The 27707-nt window shown below is 43.0% G+C and overlaps 1 protein-coding gene across 6 annotated transcripts in view; it reads left to right on the top strand.

Moving 5' to 3' along the window:
* trps1 (trichorhinophalangeal syndrome I) overlaps positions 1 to 19519 on the top strand; it is a 108110-nt gene extending 88591 nt beyond the window's left edge. For all 6 annotated transcript variants that reach the window (XM_035620566.2, XM_035620565.2, XM_035620568.2 and 3 more), the window contains exons 10-11: positions 8778 to 8900; positions 12978 to 19519. In XM_035620566.2, coding sequence (XP_035476459.1) covers positions 8778 to 8900; positions 12978 to 14594 — 1740 coding nt within the window. In that variant the 3' untranslated portion in view covers positions 14595 to 19519. The remainder of the gene's footprint in view (positions 1 to 8777; positions 8901 to 12977) is intronic.
* The last annotated feature ends 8188 nt before the right edge of the window (positions 19520 to 27707 follow it).

Genomic DNA, 27707 nt, shown 5'->3' with positions numbered 1-27707 from the left:
ACAAATTATCAGTCTTGGTGAAAAAGCAACGTTTTTAATTTTTTATAATGATAATTAAGATTAATACGGCACGGACTGGATAACTTAAACCTCTTAGCTTGTGACCACTAAGAATAAAGCAACCTCTACTTCTGGCCCCTCATTACAGGTTTTTCATCCAGTCCTTAGTGATAGCCACCTGTTGACGGAGGTGTGGACACATACGGACATTTCAGTACAGAGTAATGCTCTTTTGTTTTCTGTTTCAAGTTAATTATGTGGACTTGAAAAACGACATAGAGACCCTGAAGCTTCCGCCTCTCGTTCCCTATTCAGCTCAGTTTATTTCATGCTCTATCACGGCACAGAGGAAGTCCAAGGTTGAACCGGAAACGAGAAAGAAAGAAGAAATACACACACACACACACACACACACACACACACACACACACACACACACAATATCTAACAGTATCTTATCAAAATGATAAGAGCTTTAGCTCAATAGAATCAGCTGCTTGATAAACACCAACCCAGGATTTCAGTAGCTCAGATACAGACACACACAGGAAAGACACATCGATACACATTAGCGCACACATGGATGTACAGACAAAGAACACACACTCGTACATACTGTACACTACTGTGCTGTCCAGGTCCATGGACTCCGAGGCTGTTTATCAAAATTAAATCAACGTGGAACGATTTCCTTTTTTCTCTGTTTGCTGATGTGCATCTCTTGCACTCTCTCTCCCTCCCCCACAGTTCACCAGTTATCATGCTTTTACCCAGAACACATAACTGAGAAGTCTAATGCGCCCGCGATCATTTATCAAAAATTAGATCAATGAAAATATGATCCTCCTAAAGAGCGGCCGACTCTTTGTTTGTGTATGAAGTTGTGCACATTTCCTGCACGTAAGCCGAGACGTTCGTTGAAAAAAAAGGAGCAACTACTGTATGAGCCGAACACAGGGAGGATGAAAAGACTACGGAAGCGAGAGGATAAAAAAGGGGGCCGGAAAAGAGTGATGGCAAAGTGTGGAAGAATGAAAGGGAGATTGAAAGGAGGGAAGTGGGCCACACAGTGTGTGAACCACTGTGTGTGTGTGTGTGTGTGTGTGTGTGTGTGTGTGTGTGTGTGTGTGTGTGTGTGTGTGTGTGTGTGTGTGTGTGTGTGTGTGTGTGTGTGTGTGTGTGTGTGTGTGTGTGTGTGTGTGTGTGTGTGTGTGTGTGTGTGTGTGTGTGTGTGTGTGTGTGTGTGTGTGAGAGAGAGAGAGAGAGTGTGTGAGAGAGAGTGTGTGTATCATGATGATGTCATCTTTTTCCTGTTTTTTTCTGCTGCTTTTCTTTAGACGCATGTTGTGAGAGATGACACCTCTCACACAAGGCTGTGCGTGCGTGTGTGTGTGCGTGTGTGTGTGTGTGTTGTAGTATCTTTTTAACAAAGGAACTGGGTTGCTGTGTCCCCTGCGACCTTATCCACTCCAATCCGCTGTGCAGAGAGACTATCGTAGGTTCTTTTGTTCATATTTATGGAGCGGTTGCAGCTGTATATTTACAATATCCTCAATGCACGAAATGTTATCGTGCCACCAACTCATAACACATTCATCAAGTTTCCGTTCCAGGTTTATTTTTCATCCCAGTGGGCAATTTGTTTTGAAGCAGCTCTTGAAAGCAACTTGTATATAAGACCGTGAAACACTTGAGAGACGCTGCAGCAGCAGCAGCAGCAGCAGACAGCTGATCCAGAGATTCAGGCGAGACGAATTACAATCATCACCATGATCACAGTCTAGTCCGTCATCAACACCAATCATTGACGAGCGATTATCACCTTCCTCCCGCTCCTACGATCACACACAGGCCTAAAGCCCGAGCGATGAGGTGGTTGGTAGACCCCCGACGTTCTTGGGATGTTTTAAGAAGAAATCTCAGTCACTATCCGACCCGCCAGTTCTGGGCCTTTCCTCAAACACTATAACATCACCACTGTATATATACTGTATTTCTGTCAGAGCAGGCTATGCTCTTGTGAATATTATTGCAGTAGAAAACTACAAATCCAGCATCTTAACGCAGCATCGAAGCCCCCTCTGCGGCTCGCTGCATGGCTAATATCTGAAGACAAATGTTATTCAGTGAGTCCTCCTCATTGCCCGGCCCTTGTTTTTTTTTTTGTTCTTTTAATAGTCTCACGTCATCACCGAGGTTTCCCCCTCCCCCCCCCTGTACTGAAATTTGATTTTCAGTAGGTTCTATCACCGCAGCCTCTGAAGAGGTTGAGACACTGCTGAATGTGCTGCACTGATACAATTGTACAGGGAGCGTGAGGGCTGCTGGAGCAGAGTGTTGGAGGAGCGCTGCAGGCGGTGTCTGGGGGGAGAAGCCCCGAGCAGCCACCCTGGGCTGCAGGTTGTGCCCAGGGTGGCTGCTGGGCCGTATAGGCGCTATGCTCGGACGCAGACCGGCCATTTTCAGTCTACGCAACAGTTTTATCCTGCCAAGTCTCTTTCAAGCTTTTCTATTATGTTTCCATTTGCTATCGCGGTCTCACGAATCCATACGACATTTTGATGAAGCGCCAATACGCTGCTACAAAACCCGCTTGTTGATGTGACATTCACTTTGCTCATGGAGCGATCAATAGGTGGACATCGAAACACAGCATTTTTTTTTGTGTGTGTGTGTGTGTGATTTGCTCACTATGCTGGGATTTAACTTTGAAGTCAGTATTTCCTGTTTTGCAAGCAATTTTGAAAGCACACCACAGCTTTTCAGGTTTTGCTACATTACGTTATCATTAAAAAAAGAGACAAAATAAAAATTCTCAGGCAAAGAATGACAGCGATTGGACCATTACACAGTCGCAAAGAGAGTAAAAGATATGAAAACCTGAATGTTAAGAACAAAGTGGTTATGTCTGTTAGATGATCAGATAAATGGGTAAATACTTTATTGATCCTGAGGGGAAATTTAAAGTTAATGATGTTGATTCCTGAAGGGAGTAGTTTGGTTTCACACGTCACAGAGTTCCCAGAGACAAGGCACCATTTAACAAGCTTTGTGTCATTCGGTCTTTACATTAGTTATTCTTATTCTAAGTGTTGTTGTTGTTTTTTGTTTCTTCTTTTTGGATGAGAATAAACTGCTGGAATAAATTTAGAGTCGGTTCATATTAAATTCGTTCAACTCAATCACAATTATTCTATTAGGAGACGCAATTTAAATGCACACGGTAGTCTGAGAAACCACACAGATGGAGCCATATGCGTAGCACACACAGACCCCTACACACACACACACACACACACACACACACACACACGCAGAAATAGTTGATGGTTGGTAGCACCTACACTTTGTTAGATTGGTCCCAGATGCTAACCTAACCCTGTGTGTTTGTGTGTGTGTGTGTGTGTGTGTGTGTGTGTGTGTGTGTGTGTGTGTGTGTGTGTGTGTGTGTGTGTGTGTGTGTGTGTGTGTGTGTGTGTGTGTGTGTGTGTGTGTGTGTGTGTGTGTGTGTGTGTTTGTGTGTGTGTGTGTGTGTGTCTGTGTGTGTGTGTGTGTGTGTTTGTGTGTGTGTGTGTGTGTGTGTTTGTGTCTGTGTGTGTGTGTGTGTGTGTTTGTGTGTGTGCGCACGCACGCAAGCACAAAGTACGTGCATGAATATGTGTGTGTCGTGAATCTTTATCTGACACTATCCCTGTATTCTTTTGCACTGGTCTATTTCTGTGTCTTTGTGTGTGTGTGTGTGTGTGTGTGTGTGTGTGTGTGTGTATTAGGGCGAGAGCAAGAGACTGATACAGTGTATAGGATATTGGACTTGGCAGTATGGAATTTAGTTAATTCCTCCAGCTAGTCTTCTAGCTTGATTAAATAATTGCTGATGTAATGCAAGTCAGTGTATGTATCAGTGTGTATGTGTGTTTGTGTGTTTGTGCGTCTCTTTTTGTGTGTGCGCGTCTGTGTGTTAAAAGCAAGGCTGACTTACTCTTTAAGTGAATTAAATGTAATCTCATTTTGAAAGACTTTGTTTAGAGAGCCCTCTTTTTTAATTTATTTCAGACCGCAGGGCGCCTCTATCCATTTCTTTCTTCTCTTTCCTCACCATTTCTTTCTCCACTTCCCTCTCCACGTCTAATTTGACAAGTAACTGTAAGGATTTCAGCACCTCTACATTTTTGGGGTTTTGGTTTTCTTTCTTCATAGTCGATGCCAAAAAATGAAAAATTGTACCATTAGAAAACATTTGACCCTGTGTGTGATTCAAAGCTAACAGTGGTTCTCCCACTCATCTTAAAACAAATTAATAAGAAATGCTGTCTTCCTAGGGAAGTCTGTGACAGCAATATATCTTTATGAGCGCAGAGATGAGCACAATCTTGAATAAAAGGTTTTTAATGAACTTACAGGATTTAGAAATACCGCCGCCCATGTGTGCATCGTCAGATTATTTCAACTACGGCTACACCACCACTTCACAGATGTACATTGGTTGCAGATGGCAACTGGAACATCAGGGGCAAAGAGAGTACATTTGAGGGATTGCCACAGATCCAAACCAGTGGATCCTTATCTACTCAGCCCAGCTCTTCCATAAAGATCTAAAAATGCAGTGCAGTGTAAACAGTTTGTAGAACATCTGAAAATGTATGGCTCCACGAGAACGTCTGAATGGACTCAAAAGCCACAGCTGAGGGCTTGAGCCACTGTGTGATTACAGCAAATGCTTTTGATGTCGAAACAAAAAAAATCTGATTCTCCTGAGTTCGTTTTACAAGCGGAGTCACGAAAAAGTCACGGGGAACGGCCCTTAACTCCTGTTTGAATTTAAAGGATAGCAATCATCTTAACCCATTTTAATGGGAAGCTGGCTTGGCAGATATGAACCCATAAAAGTCTTAAAAACAAAAATAAAATTGGGGGAATTAGAGTTGATCACAAACGCTAAAGGCAGGGAAAACATGTAACATAAACAGTAGCCTATTTTTAAAAGTGCAGAAACTCTTTTATGCATCACATTTACTGCCATGAGTGTAAAAGTTGTCTTCAAGCTGTTGTGCACAAGAGCAGCGAGACTGGCAAACCCAGTGTGATGGTTATGAAACCAGTAAAAACAAAAATGATGTGCAGCCTGCCACTGAGTAAATTGGCCTTTTTAATTGGCATTAAGAGACTGATTAAAAACTGCTAATATCGTCAATTAGATAATTCTGATGTATTTTTTTATGCCCATCTTTACTTCAGGAGATCAAATGATCTGCCTTTTATCGACACACTATCTATCAAGCACTATAACAAATTAATAATTCGACATGACTTTGTTTTATTGAGCAGAAAATACACTTCTCGCTTAACTTAAACTTTACTTTGTGTCTAAACTTCAACTTTTAAATTTATATGTTGGCTTGGATGTGGCTTGATTAGGAGGAAGTTAGTAGAGTTTAATTTTCCTGACTAATGCATGCGCGTGTGTGCGTGTGTGTGTGTGTGTGTGTGTGTGTGTGTGTGTGTGTGTGTGTGTGTGTGTGTGTGTGTGTGTGTGTGTGTGTGTGTGTGTGTGTGTGTGTGTGTGTACGCGCCGCATGTGTGCGTGTCAGAGGGCGTTGTCGGTGGTGCTAATTGAACGGTATCACAGGCCGCAGATAAATAGATGTCATTAAGGCCCTGAGCTCTAATTACCAGCAGCCCTCCTCTGCAGGCTGAGGTGAGTGGGAGAGGCCAGGTATTAGCAATAAATCAGAATAAGAAACACACACGCGCACATGCTCACAGTGCAGACACACACCGACGCACGGGCGAACAAACACAGGTGCAAAGCTGCCAATGGATGTACTTCAACCTATGTTAAAGTATGTAATTATGGAAGTGTGTATATGTAGGTGTGTGTGTGAGTGTGTGTGTGTGTGTGTGTGTGTTCGCGTCTGCGCATGTATGTAAGCATGTGCCAAACCAACCAGCTGATGATTGAAAAGGAAGTTTGGGATCATGAGTCAAATTGTGTGTCTGCATATGTGTGTGTTTTGGAAGGTGGCGGTGGCTATTTCTGTACTTTCCTGTGTAATTGACACTTGAACCTCTCTCTCTCACACACACACTAACACTCACACACTCTCACACACACACACACACGCACACACACACACACACACACTGTGCTATCCTTGTAGTTTCTGAGTGGCCAAGACACCCACCTACGCACACACTTCTTGGATTGTGGCCTCTCGTCCAAATCTAGCTTGCGTTCATTAGCCAGTGGAAGCAAATATTTTCAGGTCTCTGTGTGTGTGTGTGTGTGTGTGCGTGTGCGTGTGCAAGTGTGTGTTGCAATGAGGGGCAGCTGTGGGGCCATATGTGAGCGATTTGGGTGCTCGGAGGGAAACTGAATTCTGATGACAGACGCACTGTTTGGCTTGCAACACTAGACACACACACACACACACACACACACATGCATGCATGCATGCATGCGCACACACACAGACAGACACAGGAAGCATACATCAATCAATCACCTGGCTCTGTCTCTCTACATGTGGTGACCGTATGGTGCATGTGCAACACACACACACAGACCGTGTGAGGATTTCGGTCATGTACCATATAATACTCTGATGTTAGCTCAGGTGTTTATTACATAAAACATTTTTGGATGTTTTATCAATCACACATTGCGAGAGTGAGAGAGCAGAGGAGTAGTTTTCCATACAGCCAAACACATCCATCTCAAACTTTGATTTTCTGTCCTGATCCAGACAGTGTGAAGAACGTCATCGTAAACATCTTTTCATGAGCTAAAATTACAGCAAGAAACAAAGAAGCAGTTGTACCACCTTTCATTTGAAATGGTGTTTGCTGTTAATTTGTCATCCGTCATGTCTAATCTTTCTCCATGGTTGAGTATGGATGTTTAATCACTTCTTAGAGGGACTGACAACCCTATATTTGTGCACCCTGGATCAGATTATGGATTATTTCCATTGTTCTAACATTTAAAAGTGGAATTCTCCAACACTTCTATGTAGGATTAGCAGTTTGAATATATTTTCAGTTATGGTACTTATTCATTCTCACCAGGGCTGCACAGTACTGACAAATGATATTCTTAAAATCCATCTACACTGCATTACTGTCATATATGTGTGTGCGCTCCCACAGAAATGTAAAGTGGTTAATTGTGCTGTGATCGTCGCAGTGCATTAGATTGCAAAAGCAAACTTGAAGGGTGGCGTTCCCACCGGTCTCCTCTGCTTTTAGCCGGTGTCGCGAAACAGATGCTCCCGCAAGTGGATGTTGCTGGTAGCTGCTCCCTCTGTAGCTCCGAGACCACAGAAAGCCCGACTGAAGCGCGGCGCTCTTTTGTGAAAAGTTAAAACCTGGGTACTCTGAGCCCCTCGAAAAAAAAAACCTCTCAGCACTGTCACTCAGCATAAAACAAGAAGAAGGTAGCGCTGAAAGGAGATGGTCCCGGTGGACGCTAAGTCCATGATGGCAAGGGGAGGAACATATTGTGATGACAGAGAGAGGAAAAATAACAGAGGGAAAGATGGCAGACACGCAAGGTTTTTTGTGGGCTTTAGTGAGCCCTACCCATAGGCACGTACAGTGTTCAGATCGGCTGCTGCTGCAGCTGCTGTGAGAACAAGCCAGGAGACAAAAAGAGACACAACACACAGGTCAGACAAGAATTCAAAATGAAATGCTGGTATCTTTTGACCACACAGATATAGTAAATAAAATATGATAACACAAGCGATTCAACGGGACTGGAAAGACTGAGAGAGGAGGAGAAAATCAAATTTTACAAAGGAGAACAACAATGCCGAGATTAAAACTTAAACAAGAGCGGGAGAGAGAAATGGAAATGGTTTGATAGTCGGGCAGATGGAGAGAGAGAGGAGGAGACAGACCCGTGGAGGAGAAAGATGCGGCACGCTGTCCTCTCAGGGTCATGAAGGTGGCGAATGGGGCCAGAGACTTAATGGGATGGAGAAACGTTGTGATTGGCTCATTACTGTGATGGAGCGTGGTGCCGCGACAATTGGCCTTTTCACCTCCCTGCCATTCCTTGCACACACTACTTGTCTATGTGCCGCTGCTCGGTGAACCGTAGACGCGTGTGTGTGTGTGTGTGTGTGTGTGTGTGTGTGTGTGTGTGTGTGTGTGTGTGTGTGTGTGTGTGTGTGCGTGTGCGCGTCTGCGCGTGTGCGTGCATTAAAAGCCAAAGACTTGACTGCAAATTACCTGCTCCAGTTTGGATGACCACTAATGCACTTTCTGCCACGAGGTGAAAGAGTAGCTCATCTCTCTCCGCGTCCGTTGAGGAGCACTTGACGAAAATTACTGCAAGATCTCACATTTTTTCTAAGAAGAGCCCAAGTATCTCTCCGGGATACTCACGCATTTAAAACACACACACCAGTTGTTCAGCTCAAATCCTGTTATTTTTATATTTGCTGTAGTGGGTTTCTTTGATTTAATGAACCGTGTTTTATGCATAGAAAATCAGTGTCTAGAGTTGAACAATATTCTCACTAGGATTTACAGTTTGCTGTAATAAACGAGAGCACATCGTCTCTCTGCCACCGAGCCAATCTGTTCTCTGTCTCTGTCCCACTCTTGTAACCTCACTGTTCTCCAGTGACAAAACATTATCAAAACTGAAGTCTTTTCCCTTCCCTTTTCTCTCTATGACTTTGACTCTTACTTATCTTCCAAGTTTGTGAATCCATCTATATTGGGTTTTTTTTACTTTCACTCTAATGTTGTCTGTTGTTCTTCATCCACAGCGGCGCAGAGGAAGTGGGGTCTTTTGTGCGAACTGCTCGACCACCAAGACGTCGTTGTGGAGGAAGAACGCAAACGGGGGCTATGTCTGCAACGCGTGTGGTTTATACCAAAAACTGCATTCGGTAAGTCATAAACAGGCATGAAATAGATGTTGTACACCAGCCACACATCACACCGCTGATTACTCCAAGCAAACTGTCGGACTGAGATAAATAGACGATGTACCCTGCGCAGTAGTTGCATCAAAGTTATTCCAGGTTTCTATGAAACAAATTACGAGAGAGAAGAGCGTTACACTTCAAAAACCACTTCAAATGCAGCGGGACGGATATCTTCAAGTAAGCTTACTCAAAGGAGTATCACCATACAAAAGGTAATTCAGTTCTGAAGATTATATTGGATCAGGAATACTGCACGTCTGACTATTTTATAGACTCTGTGCTGGGTTCGGGTACATCCACACCTCCACTAATTATCATTCCTCCTGGCTGGCTGATTAGCATACAATGCAAATGATCTGGTGCGAAGTGCAGTTCAATATTTTTTTTTTAATTCATTCTGTGAATCCCGCTGTGAAAAAGTAATATTATGTAAGAAAAAATATATATATTTTGGTTTGGTGGGTTCCGGGAGATACGGACCTTTTCAGCACCGTCACAGTGAGCCATTTCCATAGAGTGAGAAAAATGATGGAATGAATCTACTTGACCATTTAAGTCCGGGGAAAGTCAATGGAAATCCCAGATTTAATTAGATGGCATGAATTACAGATGAGATAAAGAGCCAGCCAGGAATTCAGTTTACTTCAGAATATTGAACTTTCCTACCGCAGATGGTTTTTAAGGGGTTTGAACTAATTTACACTTCAAATATACCTATTTAATGCAAGTTAGGTGTGAAAGAAGCTTTCATCGCCTGAACATATCTATATATGTATCTCTCTCTCTATCTCTCCCTCTCTATATATGATTCATGTTCATATATAGGCTTTTAAGGATCAGCTTTTAAAATTCCAAAGTGAACAAAAATGTTTCTGTGTAATAAACCAGTGTTAATAAATGCAGAAGTGGGGTGACCGTATCGCAGCCCCGGCCACTGCGCTGCAATTACTGAATGGGGCTTTAAAGACCTTTTAGAGGATGACAAACCATCGCAGTTTACTCCTTCCTGCCCCTGCAGATGTCCTTGGTTCAACCCGTTCCTCTCGTCTGCCGCTCCAATCACGCTCCAGCTCGCTCCACTCTTGGCAATCATCACGACAACCATATTTTATATCCCGTAATAAAAGTTTTATATGCTCTACACACATTATTAGAGAGGATAGCAGCTAGTAAAACACTTGAGAGGGAGAGAGGGAGAGCTGTGAATAAAGAGGGAGAAAAGGGTAAGACGTGAAAGGGAGGGAGAAAGGCAAACACAGAGAGAGAGAGAGAGAACAGAGGAAGACAAAGAGAGAGGCAGAGATTAAAGTAGAGAGTGCGGACAGAGGTTGAGTATTTGTACAGAGAGTAAGAGACGGAGGGAGATGGAAATTATGAGAGGGGACATTCACGAAGAGAAGGAAAGAGAGCGAGAGAGTTATGTGTATCGCCAGTGATGTGGCCCAGGTATTTTATCAAACCCACCCCACAACCATAATGTTGTGCAACATTATAGCTGTGTGTGTGTGTGTGTGTGTGTGTGTGTGTGTTACATACACAGTATTGTACACACGAAAATCCTTTAAATGACGAGCATCTTGCTATTTACAATATGTACATATCCAGTTACTTTGGCTATCCGTTGCAGAACATCTTGTAGAAATTAAGTGAACAAATAAATTCTGAAAAACTGACTTGAAAAAGCAAGTTGGATTCTATTAATTGTAACAGTAAAAGCAACAGCTATTCTTAATAGTATGTTGCAGCATTAAAGACGTTTGGTAACTTAAGTACGTCACTCGCCTTCACTTCCTGATTCGTTCTTACCGGTCACGACTCCACTACCAGCGATGATGCAAATGGTTGCTAGCACTTAACTCTCAGCGACAGTTCCACCTGGTCGTCGGTCCAAGAAAAGAAATCCCTGATCTTACTTTTCCACATTTGCTGTATCCCGTTCATTGTATTTTCTGTAACCCGACAACCGACTGCAAATAGACAATCTGGTTCCTGTTCACACCAGCACGCACACGACCAGTGCACGTGAATGTACGCTTGTCTGGCCGGCAATTGTTTTCGTTTTTAAATGCTGTTTCACAACAGAATCATATTAGTATGGATGTAGTGTTGGAATGAGTACGTATTTAGGAATCAGAGCGTTTCTGTTTCTTTGCTCTTCTTTTCCTTCCCGTACTGTGATAACTCCTGTCGCTCCCTTCGTCCTGTTTCCATATCTCTGCGTCTCATGTCCCCTCCCTCTGCTTTTTCCTCCTGTGCTCATCATATATTACTCTCACCCTTCCCTCGTTTATCGCACCTCTGTCTCTCCTGTCTCCCCTTGGTTCTTGTTTTTTTTATATTTTATTATTATTCTCCTCACTCCTCTGTAGGTGGAAACACAAACACCAAAGGACCACAAATAAGACACATTTCTGTGATTTGACCGACATAATTGTTTTCCAATACAGGCTGGTCGTCTCATCCGTCTGTTGTCTGTTTACAATAATGATCCAGGATGCTGAAGGAAGGCACTGCTCTTAAATGTCTGCGCTGAGCCTCCTGAGGATTCTTTTTGTACATTTAGTTCGGATTCATGAGCATGTGAGAGTTAAAGGTTGTTGATTCATTGTCAAAACTGAGGTAGTGATCATTTCTTCATGTTACAAGTTCTGCAGAACATCCCTGGATATCCTCTCCTTAAATAGATACAGACCCTAACCCTGTTCTACAAAGACTGATTAACATTTTTCTTTAGACCGTTCACATACATTGACACACAACCGTGCTCTGTTATACGTTCCTTGAGAGACACACGTTCTCTATCAGACATGGTGCTACTGACACACAAAACCATAAACATATACAGAGAGATAAATCACTCTTGTGCATAGTCATAGCATACATTTAAAAGCATGAGAGCTTTATTGCTTTTATTTGAATTGAAGCCTCCCCCACCTTTCTTTTTTCTTTTAATCCAAACACCTCTTTCACGATCTCTCACCATCTCCTTTTGCTTGGTCCGTCTTTGTGTGTCTTTTTGTGATTGGTCTTCATCTGCCGCATTTCAAAACACCTACATCACTCTCACTCACACACACACACACACACACACACACACACACACACACACACACACACACACACACACACACACACACGGGCACATACTGATGATTCAAACCTAAATAATAAATAATGAAAGGATAGCAATTCATCATTTTATCAAGTATAGACTCTTTCAAAGACACTTTAAAATGCGCTGTTTATTTTACTCCCAGGACGGAAAGTCATGCTCACATTTTTCTTAAAAATGTTTTTGAATTTTTTTTGGCGCATATTCAGAAAAAACATCCAAAAAGTTTCATCTTTCATAAATCCTTAGTATTTATTAATCCAAGTGGGAAATTGATTGATGAAGTCAGGAGATCTTCAGAAGTTGTGCGATGTGGATGTTACTGATTTGTAATTTTGCTTGACTTCTGCCTCTTTATATCAAACACTATGCTTTTTAATGGTCCTCAAAACCTATTCATTTTTGTTATTTATTGTCAAGTTTGCGCTAAAAAAAAGTTTCCCCACACCTTGAGTTAGAGGGATTTTGTACTAGTAGAAGTTTTGTTTCAGGGCAAACTCAGTTTACATCAGATGTAAGTGCGCCCCCTTGTGGTTTGGGCAAAAACCTTGCACAGTCCTCTGGAGTCCTGCATATGTTATTGTCTTTTTTTAGCGCGTCACACTTAGATATACTATAGCCTAATCCATAAGAACTGAAACGTTTAATCCTTTGATCTGCAATGAGAAGTTTTAGATTGTTCAGCCCTTCTGTGTATGAGTTGTTAGAAACAGTAGCTATAAGTTGTGAATCTTCTTACACTAATATCAGATAGTTGATTTCATTACAGTCACAGAATGCTGAGCTATATATGACTGACATTCTTAGTCAGGTGACAACCTTAAATAATTTATGGGAAAACATGGTAGTGGTTCAAACAAGAAAACGATCACCAATGATTAACAACCATTTTTCGTTTTTTCCATATACTTCTTTTTTTCTTCTAGACACCCAGACCTCTAAACATCATAAAGCAGAACAACGGTGAACAGATTATCCGACGACGAACCCGAAAGCGCCTCAACCCCGATTCGCTGTCGTCTGAAAACCCCACCCCCAAGCAGCAACGAATCAGCGAGGAGCGCATGAACGGGGAGGAGTCGGACCGGAGCTGCGCGTCGATGAAAAACCAGCAGCCTTCCCCGCGCTCGCGCTCGCCGCGGTCCACCCAGGCCTTCTTGGCCAATCAAACGTTGGAGATCCACAGACGCATGCCTCCTCTTCTCATCCCCTCACACACCCCCTCCTCCCTGGTCATGGAGGGCAATGGGGGCATCGCAGAGGGAGTTATAGCATCAAAGGTAGAGGGAGGCAAAGGGGGAGGGGGATCAGAAAGAGGCAGTCCTATCGAAAAATACATGCGTCCATCCAAACCATCTAGTTATTCGCCTCCTGGTTCACCCATTGAAAAGTATCAGTATCCCCTTTTTTCTTTACCCCTACCGTTAACCCTCTCCCCTGATCTGACCCCTGACTCTGATTGGCTCAGATTCTGGACCAAGTACAAGATGGCAGCCACCTCTGGGGTTCCTGGTAACATCAGTAATCTAAGCAGCCCCGGTAGCCTCGGAAATAACTCGCATTATCTTGGTGCAATGGTGACTCCAGTGCAGCATCATCAGCAAAGCTACACGGTGCCTTACTGTGCCTCTCCCTACTCTCCTCTTCCACCTCCCCCGGCTCCTCCTCACTATCCCCCTCCTCCTCTTCATCCACAAACCTCCTCCTCGTCCTCGTCCTCGTCATTAGAGAACGATCTTCCTTTGGATCTTGCAATAAGACAACGAGATACAAGTGCCGCAAGTGCCCACGTGTCAACAAATGGCGCGGAGAGGAGAAAGCAGGAGTCGCCTCTCGCTGAGAGGTCGAGGGAAAACTGGAAAGGAGAGAAAAAGGAGGAGGAGAGGACTGATGAGGGAGGAAACCAGAGGGAGGAGGTGGGGAAGGAAGAGCTGGAGCATTTGACAAAAAACGTTTCAAAGAGCCGTGCAATGGTGGAGGTGGCCACACAGGATGACCTGACCAATCGCTGCATCCACTGTGGGATCTACTTTCTAGATGAGGTCATGTACGCCCTGCACATGAGTTGCCACGGTGACCAGGGACCATACCAATGCAGTTTTTGCCTCCACGTGTGTGCGGATCGCTACGATTTCACCACACACATACAGCGGGGCTTACACAGGTACACGGATAAGACGTCGCAACAGAAGGGCAACTCGCAGGACGGCAAAAGTCTGAGCGTCACAGTGATGTCGGAGTCAGGAAGCACGACTCCGGAGGGAAACAAAGATGGTGGAGATCATGACGAGGTCGCGTGTGAAAGTGATGACGCCACAGGAGAATGTCACGATGATAGAGCAGAAGAAATGGCGGGCGACGACGCCCGCGATATTGAAACGGGAGCTGACGCGGAGTTAAGCATAGAAAGTCTCGACCCAACAAACCAGGAATCAGGAGGCGAAGCGGTGCCAGACGACAGTAGCGTTGACAACACCAAAACCATTGAGGTCACGACTGTTGCCGAGTCTAAAGACTTTGAAGAGAACACGGAGAGTAATTAATCTGAACCCTTTGACTCCTACAGACCTTTTATGGACACGTTTCATTGAATGAATAAGCTGTATGCCATCATGTTCCTGGAGGCCGGCTCACGTCGAAGTGGGCCTCTCCTGGGCACTAAACGGAACACATCCTTATGCTGGAAGCACTCGGCGGTCGAATGGTCAAAAGTCAGTGTAGGATCCCGCCGAAAAACTGCAGCGCGGACAATTTGGAGGAACAGTCTGAATCCTTTTTTTCGAGTGACGATCACTCGACGGCTGCGTAGCGAGCACTCTACAATGGAGTCTGGGTCATGCAGCGGAAAAATCACCTTTAGTTAACGGCCACTTACTTGTGCGCTATCCAAATACAAGGAGTGGAAGCTCGACTGAAAGCCAGACTGGTCTCGTTTATCTCATTGATGGGATGGTGGAGCACAGCACTTGCACAGCCAAACCGTACAGCAGAGCAAAAAAAAAATTAAATAATGCTAGAAGCAAAACACTTGCGCTGAACTGAGCTGACCTGTTATGCACCACGCTAAACTGAACCCCGAGCCGGCCCAAACTGGTCCGACTGATTTCCCTGGGTACAACCAGATCGGATCTGGTCAGAACTACTTTGTCCTCAGCCCAGAGCATGTTTTTATAACTCTTTTCTCTCTCTCTCTCTCTCTCTCTCTCTCTCTCTCTGTCTGTGCAAGTGGATTCAAAACCAAAACTTAATTTTGAAGCGCGAGCGTTCAGGATTGAACCGGTTTGTTCTGGACTGGACGTTCAGGGGGTTTTAGATTGGTACTAAAGGAACAGGTGGAGTCTTTCACCAGTGCCCTGTTGTCACTGAAACTGACAAGTGTTCTCGGATCAATGCAAGTTCACCACCGCCGCCAAGTGGCGCCGAAATGGTGGACTGGTTGGATTTTAATTTGACCATGACTCTTTGAACTGCTTGAAAACCAGTTTTCTACTGGTTAGAACCGGTTATGATACCGGAACCGAAGTGTTCTCTTCATCCGTTTGGATCGAACCGAGTGACAATGTTTTCTACCTTCCTCTGTGCCATGATACTAGCTACGTGCCTGGCTGCCTGCCTAATAGAACAACCATCTATTAACCTGCTTAACATTTATATTAATAATAATAAAGGTAATAATAATGATGATGTTATAGTTCAAAACATGCAATTTGCTACACTTTCCTATATAATATGTTATTTTGTAAAGGAAAATAATGCTTCTTTTTTTTTCCTCCAGGAATTGGTACTATAAAAATTAGTCTATTTGCATTTTTTGTTTTCTCGTTTTTGAGCTCCTTGTTTGTTCGTGTTCCTACGGAGACTTGTTACGTTGACAACAGCCGTCTCACAGAAACGGTACCGGAACAGAGGGCGGGTTGTGTGTATGTCTGCATTTTGTGTTATTGCGTCTTATGCGTGTGAGGATCTAAGGAATGCCTCCGTCCCCAAACAATGATGTTAAACATAATGAAGGCTTGTGCTTGGTTTTTCAGTCCTCAGGGGTCACACGTGTTGCACACCAACCCACCTGTTTCATAGCATGGAACACGTCATGTTTTACATGGTGTAATGGTTTTAGCATGTTCTCTTAATGTTCTTATATATTTTTCTTATCATGTTCTTTATGTGCCAATAGATCAACGCGGTCTTAGTATGTAACATTTTTTTTCCCTGTACGTCCTTTTACGTGTTTTTTTATGTTACATGTTTTCATTGAGAGACTTAGGAACTTAGGGAGAAATAACCTTAAACGTTATCAAAAAGATCAATTATTTGGGTTACCTGTATAAATCTTCGCTCCGCGTGGAGTCTACAGAGCCTCTTGCCTACAGTGTTTTATTCAGCCGATATATTGCTGAGAGTCGGGTAGTTTACCTCTATGTAGCATGTTAGCGTCTTATTAAATCTGCAAAAATGAGTTGCCTTTTCTAGGGATGGGAACTGTTACTTGTTAGACCTAAATAATACTGAAGAAAAACCAGATTGTAAAGATATATTTTTTAAATTCAGTGAAGTGAAATGACCGTGTTGCTTTCAGCTCCAACTAACCCCATCCCGCTCATTTACCATTCGTGTCCCACCATTGAGACTCACCTGCTCTTATTCACAGTGTCCACAACTGAGTCTCTATTCAAAAACCAAAATTTGCAATTCACATATTTTAGTTTTTTTGTCACTGAGAGAGTTGTGAACGGCCCCCTGACCTTTAAAATGGAGCAACGCGGTGGCCATCTTGTTTATTTTTCTAAACAAAATAAGAAAGAATCACTTCTCCTGCCTTGCTGCCTTACAGTAGTTGCTAGAAAACAAAAGACAAAAATCACCAATGGACTCATTTGGAAAGTCAGGAAGGAACAAGCTAAAGAAGGAGGAAAAAAAGATATTTTTCTACGCTATTCCAAAAGACATGAATGAAAAATATTCCGACTAGTGCCTGGTAAATCAGTTCAGTTTTTTTCTAATTTGGGTTTGTCTGTGTTTGTCAAAACGTTGTGTGTGTGTGTGTGTGTGTGTGTGTGTGTGTGTGTGTGTGTGTGTACGATGAGCCATGTCAGACAGATAGAAGTTGTTGAAACAAACTCCTACCTTGATTCCCACACAGTTATTTCAGTCCAGCCGTCTGATTGGTCAGATACCTCTCAGCCCACGAGTAAGACCCACATGTGCTAAAAAAAGAAAAATCGGGATGCCATGCTAACTGTTGCTCATTAGGTAACTCTCATCATTTTGCATGTTTGTGCTCTTACTTCATAGAAAGATGGAGAAATATGCCTCGGTTATCTCTACTGTGTATTTGATTCATTTGGATATGGAAGCTGAATTATAATTCATTTTTGTCCTCCAAAACTTCGCTGATCACCTTTTATTATTTTCGGCTCCACTTGAAGACATCTTCACTTCATTAGTTTCAGTTTTTTAAGCACTTTTATCCTGAAAGTCTGGCCTCAATTTGGAGCAAGAGGTCCCATCATATACGGACTGACGAGGCGGATCTGGGGAGGAAAAAAACTATTTAGAAAGATCATTTCTATCAGTTTTTACTCGAACAATGAAAAGCAAAGTCTTGGGATTTTTTTTTGTGCAAAGTTTTTAGAATGTACTTGTTTTGGGCGTCTCTCAAGGGGCTGCTAGCATAACACAAACTGTTTACATTTGCAAATGTAGAAAAAAAAAAAAGGAACAAAGCATTGATTTCCTATAAGACAACAGGGAAGAATGGAGGGATACCTGCTGAGGTGGATGGATGGATGGATGGATGGATGGATGGATGGGTGGATGGGTGCCTTTGAAGAATAGATAGAGAGAAGGTGGATGAAAAAAGGATGGGATCAAATTAAAACTCCAGTTGCTCATTAAGAAATGGAGGTTTAGTCGATGTGTCCGTTCATCCCCGCTCTTCTGTTTTGTTTCGCATTACTTCCTTTAACATCCCTTTTTTTGTCTTTCATTTGACAGATACCTCCCTTTCTTTCTGTTTATCTCTGCACCTGTTCTCCTCTCCTCTCCTCAGCCGCTCATCCCCTCACGTTTTCCTCCTCCATTCTGCCTCCCTTCTTAAAACGATGTACGTAATGGTGACTCGGTTATTCTGATCAAAAAGGCAGATTTGGACTCTTACCCCGGCACTGACAGAAACCTCTCTGCTTATGTCGACTTGGCCTGGGTCGAATTTCTCTCCTCCTTGAAAGGGCTTTTTGTTTGTGTGGAGGAAATTGTTACCAGCAGTAAAACTGTCTCTAATTTGGGCTCATCCGTTTTCCAGCAGGGCTGACATTCGAAAGGACTTCAAAATGAATTCTCATCTGTTAAAGACGTTTTTTTGGTAACAATCTTCACTGGATTTTTAAGAAACAGTAGCAGCAGTTTTGTGTCTTTGTTGGGGGGGTGGACTAGTTTTGCCTTTTTTTCTGTCTCGCGTCTGGTTTCACATCTCATTTTGACGAACCACAAGGACTCCTCGGTTCTGATGCAAACATGTTTTGAACGGTTTGGACTTTTGGAGAGAAAATCCTTCTCTGTTCTAAGATGAGAGTAAAGACAACACAGCATTGATGAGGGAAAAAAACCTCTGTTCACGCACACGTTTCATATTGTAGGTGCCGTTCAGAACTCTTTCCCATCAAAAAAAATCCTCTTCCGTCTCAGCGTTGCCTCCTCTGAGTCATGTTAGGATACTCTGTATATCAAAAACATAAACGGATGTTAATGGCGACAGGAGCGTCGCCGCGTGTCAGCCGCCATTTACGCTTGAAAGTAGGAACTTTTGGTCAGAAACGAGGTTCTGCAGGACACACGCGACCTTTTACTTAAATATTGAACCGTATGTTTTTGGTTTGATGGCATTTCACATCAGCGTTTACATTGGGGGGCCTTAACAAGTGTTTTCATTTTAATCTGAATGTGTTATAAAGTTGTTGATGCTGTTGCTTGCACTCCATTTATTATGTTCTTATTGCCAAGGAAGGGACAACACACACTCACACACACATAAACACACTTACAGACAGTGGTACGGATTCAGTGTACATTTTGGGATGTACAGTATTAGCCATGGGAGACAAGGGAGCTAAAGGCCAGTTTATTATTGGTCAGAGAAATACACACATACAAACACATACACACACACACACACACATCAAGTATGTACATTTAACCAATATATTTTAGTAGAATTTTGTCTCTATTCAGTCGAATGGCTTTTATAGAAAGTATGGGATTTTTTTTTTTTTAGGTTATTTTCTCTTTCATGTTGTATTTTATTCTGCTACTTTTCTGTATGTTATTGTTTTTAGATTTAATTTCGTGCAAAAAATGATATTTCAACAACATATTTTGACAGCCAAGAAAAGTTTGTTACACAGCTAAACTTGAAGAATAATGATGATGATGATGGTGATGATAATAATTAATAAAAGTAATAACAAACATACTGAAGATGGACAATGAGTGTTTTCTTATTTGAAAGTGATTCATGTAATATGCTCCTCCTTCTCTGCCTGACTACAATAGTAACACACCTTTTTTGCGGGACAGGTCTGGACGCCGTGTGCAATTTGTCTCAATAAATTCCATGCCCTTTAGCTCATGTAAAGATTTCAGCTGGTGTGAGAGGGCCTTTTGATATTTAATGTCTGTGGGACGTCCGAAGTTTGCCAAGTGGCTGCTCTCCTGAGAAGAACACCTTGTTTAGGAACCTCGTACGGATCGTTGGTCTCAGGACAACAGCCACTTGGCAAAATCAGGACACACATCCGTAGCTGGCCCCGTGCTGTATTGATTTAACGTTACAAAAAGGATGATTCCCTATAATGCTGGTGACCAATGACCCTTCAGGTACACTCAGGTCAAGGACAAGGTCGCACCGTAGCTTTTTGAAAATTTGCTGTGAACATTCATGCTCCCCAATAGATAGTAACTTCCCATTAGAGGCATGGTTAGGCTTAAACGAGAAATGTAGGACTCTTATATTAAAATCTAAACGTGCTGAGTTTTCCTCTGGAGCTGCCGCCAGGTCAGGAGCTTTGCTTAGCAACGGACGGAGCCCTTTGACCTTCTTGACCCCATCGCCTCTCCTTTAACTCCGCCCTCCCGACCGACCGACTTTCATTTAGCTGAGCTACTGTCGGTAATGGATACGATCAGAGCAAAATGATTTATCTGTTCAGGTGTTTAATCAACACCATCTTATTGACCGAGCTGCTACTTCATACGGAAGACCTACAATCGCGGAGGCAACGTCGCTGTATAACCAAAGGCTCGTTTCTCATCAACACACACACCGCAGGAATATTTTTCCAGCGTCCCTTGTTCCTCCCACCGTCCTCCTTTGGGTCGGGGAACTCTGTCAGCAGACAAAAGGCTTCTAATCTTGGGTCTATATTATGTTCAGCATTATCAATTTGTCCTTGTGTTTATAATATGAACATTGATTAGAGTTGATTAACTCCAGGCTTTAGAGTCTGCGATGAAATTATGTGACAGCAGGGCATTATTTAGATGAGTGTGTGTGTGTGTGTGTGTGTGTGTGTGTGTGTGTGTGTGTGTGTGTGTGTGTGTGTGTGTGTGTGTGTGTGTGTGTGTGTGTGTGTGTGTGTGTGTTGAGAGTGTACAAGTGTCTGATGATTGGGCACAGAAAGTCAGTGTCAGACCGGAATACCAATCACCCTGGCGTCCACTGGAGAGGTCAACACGCAGACACATGCAGCTGCACATAATTATGAACCTGTTAGGGGCATGCAGGGGGGGGGGGGGGGGGGGGTGATCCACGGAGGAATATATCAACATGGAACAATGTCTGAATTTCCTCCATTTTTTCACCGTGCATGTATGTCTGCACCGTCTGCCCCTGCCGTTGTATTTCATGTTTACCTATGCCTTACCCCACACCGCTCGCCGAAGGTCCGGCTCTGAGAGCGTGTGAGAGGGCGACGCATGAGGAAGTGTGCATGTATGTATTTGTGCCTGTCAGCTGCTGTGCTTTGCTTTAGCGTCAGCGCTCCTGTTTTTACTGTGCATGTCCCCATCTGGATGGATTGAGATGTTGCCAACCTGCACTTTGACGATTTCATATCCTCACAGAGAGGAAGATGACAGATAGATGGATAGATGGATGGAAGAACTACTGCAAGGATTTCCGTCTCTATCCCTGTAATTACAGCTCTACATTGCCTCAGTATGCCGGCTGTTTATCATCAGCATCACAGTGAGCTCCTCTCCTCTCCTCTCCTCTTCTCCTCTCCTCTCCCCTCCTCTCCTCTTCTTCTCTTCTCCTCTCCTCTCCTCTCCTCTCCTCTTCTTCTCTTCTCCTCTCCTCTCCTCTCCTCTCCTCTTCTTCTCTTCTCCTCTCTTCTCCTCTCCTCTCCTCTTCTTCTCTTCTCCTCTCCTCTCCTCTCCTCTCCTCTCCTCTTCTTCTCTTCTTCTCTTCTTCTCTTCTCCTCTCCTCTCCTCTCCTCTCCTCTTCTTCTCTTCTCCTCTCCTCTCCTCTCCTCTCCTCTCCTCTTCTTCTCTTCTCCTCTCCTCTCCTCTTCTTCTCTTCTCCTCTCCTCTCCTCTCCTCTCCTCTTCTTCTCTTCTCCTCTCCTCTCCTCTCCTCTCCTCTTCTCCTCTCCTCTCCTCTTCTTCTCTTCTCCTCTCCTCTCCTCTCCTCTCCTCTCCTCTTCTTCTCTTCTCCTCTCCTCTCCTCTCCTCTTCTTCTCTCCTCTTCTCTTCTTCTCCTCTTCTTCTCTCCTCTTCTCTTCTTCTCCTCTCCTCTCCTCTCCTCTTCTTCTCCTCTCCTCTCCTCTTCTCTCCTCTTCTTCTCTTCTTCTCTCCTCTCCTCTCCTCTTCTCTTCTCTCCTCTCCTCTGATGAGGATACTCTGCAGCAAGGGAAAGGGATATTATCCGTCTGGTGAATTTCTTGATTGGTCAAGCTAAAATGAGCATATTCTTCTCTAGGAAAAGCTGGATGAAGGGGACGGGATCTGCAGATGTTAAACTCGTATTCATATAAGAGTGTGGTGACTGTGTGTCTCATGATGTAGAGTTCATGATGTGCCACCAAATGGTTTTTCGTCCAGTTGGGGACGATTGCAGTGCAGCTAAAGAATGACCCAAAGCAATTGTGAATTGAAAATGTCAAATTCATTCTTTTTCTTTATTTGGTGTGTGTAGGTGGGAGAGTGGGCGGTTGTACAAGTGATGGAGATGTGCTTGGTTTTTCTTTACCTTGCTTGTGACCAACAAACGGAAGGTTAAAGGTCAAAGGTCTCCTCTTCTCTCATCTCCTAACTGATATGTTTTTAGATAATGGATAATAAATCAATAATAAATCAGTTATATCAGGGCTTGCGTGGGTAGACGAGTGGTTGCTGATAGGATCAATTCACTTTTAGTTTTTCCCCTTTCTTTTAGGAAAAATATAGAACGCCATCCAACTGACCCTTAAGAAAACCAGTGCAATAAGCTGTAAATATTGTCTGTTTGAGTTTGCCAGGTTACGTTGCCTCTTGCCCAATGTAGGCTGGGATTGGCTCCAGCCCCCACCCTGGCCCTCAAAGGATAAGCAGTATAGGCGATGATGAATTTTAAAAAAATTCACTTTTATAAACTTTTTTAATCTTCACTTTTATTTTTCTTCTCCTCTCTTCAGAGTACAACGTCAGGGCTGACAAGATTCGAAGGTGCCCTCCATTTTCTTATATCAGACACGCATAGAGCAGAGTTGGCTTTTATCAGAACAATATGCACGTGCCTCCAAAAAAATCCCCCGCTGTAGAACTCGTGCATTCATATCTTTCGCACACTTTCAAATGCACTCACGCACACATTACGTCACAAATGCACAACGTTTCCTTGGCCTGTCCTTCACATCAGGGCTCTGGAGTTCTTTTAATAATAATTCCCCTATTAATATCTCCTCACAATAACACTGATAATGGTATGCACCCGTTCGTGTGTGTGTCCTCGAAAGACCATTTCTTTTTTCTGTGGAAAACTCTGATAAGCTTTTGCTTAGTATCCTCACCTGCAACCCACCTCTCCTCCACCATTTGAATTGATCCCAGAGAACATTAGAGGACACGGGGAAAGCGGAGTGAAATATTTCTCTCTCCTTTTTGTGGTAGATTATTCAAATCGGACTTTGCTGTTTGTCTTCTTTATCGTTTTTGCATTTTTTATTTTGTGACTTCACAGTTTGTCCTCTTATTATTTCTATTGGCGTTATTATTGTCTTATGTGTTTTTTGCTCTACCCTTTTTTGTATTCAACATAAAATACCTAAATATTGTAAGACTGCTATAAATACAGTAGCATTAACATTATGCAAGCAACTGTAGCATTTTGTGAATTCTGGCGCTGCTACAATTACATGTTAAAAATATTCTGCATTGTATATTAAACATAGAGGGGTTTGTTAATATGTATGGAAGTATTTATTTGTGTATTGTGGTTTGTGTGTTTGTGCGTGTGCGCGCAGTAATAACATTTCTTTCTCTTCAATTGTACCACACAACTAATCTGAGATGAACATTTTCATATTTCTGTAAATGTGCTTTTTAGAAATGTATTCTCACTGTATATTTAAACCTCCAACCTCCCTGTTGGAGTCGCAGTGTGCACATTACCCATGGTGCCCGATGCACTGTACTGATGAACACTCAGCATTGACGCTTGTGTACCTCTCCGGCCTCCCACAGTCTCTGTCTGCCCAATCATCAGCCTGCTCGTCGGGCAATCTCTCCCCAGCAACTGGAACTTGATCAAATTTCGGGAGACTGATGTATCTCATCGCTGCATTCTGGAGTCCTCGGAATTGGAGAGATTGGCCAAAACAGCGCTATGAATGCAGGTCAAAACAGGACACATCACGCACCGGTGACATCATACTTCCTGTTGCCTGTTGGAGCTCTGTGGCCGAAGAATGAGTTAAGTTGTCGTGGCTTTGAGTTGAAGCTGGAGTGGAAAAGATCCACATGGAGGATAGGGTTGCTTTTATTTCTGGGGGAAAATGTTGTGTCACAAGAAAAAGTATGATCATTAGAAAACTTTCAATGTATCCGAGGGCAGCAGTTAATCAGTGCAGAGGCAGTGAAATAAGCAACACTCAGGTGCCCGGAAACGTTTCATATACCATTAATAACTAAAGTGGCACATTAAGACTTCGGGACAGCATTATGGAGAATAGAAATGAGAAGCTACTTTCTCTATGTGAACAAGCATTTCATTATACACAGGAAAAAAATGGGGCAATTCAGCCAAATGAGCTTTTGTCCTCAATGAAACTTCTGAATTTATTGAGTTGGCGTTTTCATGCTTTTGCCAGGCCACTCTTCAGTCACATCCAGAACCATTAATAGGTCAAACAAAACGTTACCTCGGCCAGTGGAGCAAAGCTCACAGCATCGTGGGAGCCCACAAAATACTGTAATGGCCAATTTATTGGATGATTTAATCTCTTATCCATAATTATCAGATTTATAACAGCTCCGGCAGAAAAATATCTGCTGGTTTAAAGAACACGGCCGTGGGCAATTTCACTTTTTCACTTGATGAATCCCGAATTTCTCCAATGATTATTCTAATACCTTGTTTACATCTTAACTTGACTTTGGGCAACTGAAATTTCACATCAGAAAACACTTTTGCAGCAAAAACTTTCACATACTCGAGCTCGGTGAATTAGGAATATGAAGCATAGAAATACAAAGTTGCTCTGGGATGATGAAGATGTTTGGATTTACTTAAGATTCATTGTCATTAATATATTCCTTCTTGGTTATCTTACCTTAGCTTATAGAATGATTTTACCTTCATGAATAAGGCGTCACAGTGGTCAACCAGCTCCAGGCCATGTGTTTCGTGCACCAGTGACATTCATGTAAGACAGAAGCTTGAGTAAAACCTCATATGTGTCATTGTGAGTTTTCTGTATGTGGCCTAAAGTCCATTCGACACTCGTTCCCATGACGTTTCGAACTGACTCTCTTCCGCCTCCACTGTTGCTACGCTGCTTAATCAAGATTTTAACAGCTGCATCAAAAAACTGCCACTGACTTTTATCAGCGTGAATGAAACATGTGGACAGGGGAACAGCAGCAAGCAGCAGCTCAAAGTGTCAAGCTCAAAGAAGGTCTTATTGGACTTACACGTGCATGTTGACAGGTTGTGACTAGTTCAACTGATTTTGAGAGGCTTGAATGAAAAGGTGGCATAACCTCGTGATTCACAGGCAAAATTTGAATAAAGAAATAAAGAAAAATAACAATTAAAGCAATTTCTGTTTATAATGTTATGCTCCTTTACCCTGTAAATCATCTCATCATCCGCAGGTTACCTGAGACAATACGTTGCTGTGTCCAAATTCTGTCTGTCTAGCATGTTAAGAACAATAGGCTAAAGTGCAGCTTGGGAAAAGTGGGAACCGCGTCGCCTGCGAGTCTCTCCGCCAAAAATGCTGCATTCAGAAACACTCCAAAACACGGGAAACAGCTGGAGAGGAGACAAACTAGTCCACACGCTTTCAAATGGAAATTGAATTCTGGACACTGGATAGAATAGACTGTACCAACGCTTTGATGTGTTGTAACGTCTTCTTTATTTTTTGGAATAAATGTACCCAGGAGTCCCCAGAAAGCAGTTTTGGATCATGGAATATGTGAGCCAGAAATATGCTCAGAAATAGGCATTCGCCATTTAGTGGCCCTCAAAAGTTATTTGCATTTGGTGTTTGTAAAACCACATATACACACTGCACTAAGACTGAGCTCTAGTCTGAAATCAACCACGCGAAAAATCATTACAGGACCACTTGTTGTACTGTGACCGACATTCCTGTGTGATGACAGCGGAGCTTTGCTGAAGAAGATTATGAGACACAGTCGGAAGCTCAGAGAAGCTTTAAAGTGTGCAGTTAATCGGTACATCAAACCTTTAAATACCATTGTTTCATTGCAGTGTATGTGATGGGAATCCTCCTGGTTACACATGGAACCACCAGTCTATCTCTCGCTGCCCTGACCTTTACATTCTCAGTGTTGCCTGCTTGTAATCTTGTCAACCCGGGAGTTTAGGTTTATTATCATGTTCCTCCAAATGACTGTGTTTAAAAATACCTGGATGACTGCAAAGAGTTATCGGCTGCGGGCAGTATTTTGATTACAGTGTTTACATGGGCACGAAAATAACACACACACACACACACACACACACACACACACACACACACACACACACACACACACACACACCACGATTTCAGCATCAACTCAGTGATTCAAGTAATAATTGCTGTAAGGCTTATCTCTCCAGTGCACCTCAGCAAGTGGTTGGCTAACATCGGACACACGGGTCATGGTACCGCTGACCTTCGGAGCTGAAGTGGGTCCGCTTCTTTACCGATTGAATGACTGAGGACATGAAATGAATATTTTTCCTTGTTTTGCAGAGTTTTTTGTTTCGATAATACACAAATAAAATATAACAATTTAGCAAATGAGTGTTTTAACTCGATTAACCTCGACGATGAGGAACACGTCAATGGTTGCTGTGTGAGGAAGCAACCGCTTTTTGTCATATTAATGAAGAGGAAAGAGGCGGAGACGACATTTTTGTTTAAGATAAGGAGTAAAGAAAACAAAAATAAGCAGAGAAGAGCAGAATGAAGGAGAATGCGCTGATGGTAGCTCCTACCTCTCCTCTCCTCTCCACATTCCACTTGATCCATTCATTATTCAGTATACCTTCAGGTCAAACTCTCAGTGTCGTCTTGACATGTCCCTCCTCTTCTCCACACTGCATCCCCCACTCCTCTTTCCCCCTCTCTGTATCTTTCCTCCATATCTCTGTCCCCCTTTCATAGTCCACAGAAATTACCTCAGGGATGAGAAACCAAGCTCTGAAATGTCAAATTTACAGTATGTATATTTCTTTTTTCTCTTTACGATTTTAATTATAGGCACATAACGTTTTGAGGCGTGGAAGTTTCTGACAATAAAGAAAAGTTCTGTCACTTCCTTTTCTCTCTGTGCTCTGCTTCTCGGTTTCTCCTGACATACGTGCGTACAGGGGCTTGATTGCAGTTTTTCCACGGGAGCTCGAGCACATAGGGAAATAGGGGCACCGACAAATTGAAAATGTCAGGTTTTATTCATGAGCAGCCATTTTGCATTTCATTTTTTAAATGCCTTTAAGTCTTGAGTCGGTATTGGCCTTTGTGTGTGTGTGTGTGCGTGACTGATGACGTCGCTTGCTTCCTGACAACAGCCATGCTTTTCTTTCCCAGGTCAAAATTATGGCAACTGGAAATTTTTTTTCTTCTATTTTAATGAAACATGTGTCTCTTCAGGTGGAGGCTCCTTCCACTCACAAGCTCAGAGTCGCCTGTCAAGACTGAATTTGGAGTTGCTGTACTTGAAAAATACCAAGTTTAAGCAGAGCTCCATTTTAAATATATTCTGCAGCAGTGCAGTTGAATGTGCACCCAGGTTACAAAGACTGGGGGACAAACACAAGACTGCAGAATCCATGTTAATCATCCCGCACCGCAGTTCATAGCATCACATCAAATAATGTTAGGCTATATTAAACACATGGTGTCCAAAGAAATAGACAGTGCAGGTACAGGAAAGTAAATAGAGCTG

This window comes from Scophthalmus maximus, chromosome 22 (assembly GCF_022379125.1).
Source record: "Scophthalmus maximus strain ysfricsl-2021 chromosome 22, ASM2237912v1, whole genome shotgun sequence".
Classification (NCBI taxonomy): Eukaryota; Metazoa; Chordata; class Actinopteri; order Pleuronectiformes; family Scophthalmidae; genus Scophthalmus; species Scophthalmus maximus.
This window is presented reverse-complemented; position numbering and strand designations above follow the sequence as displayed.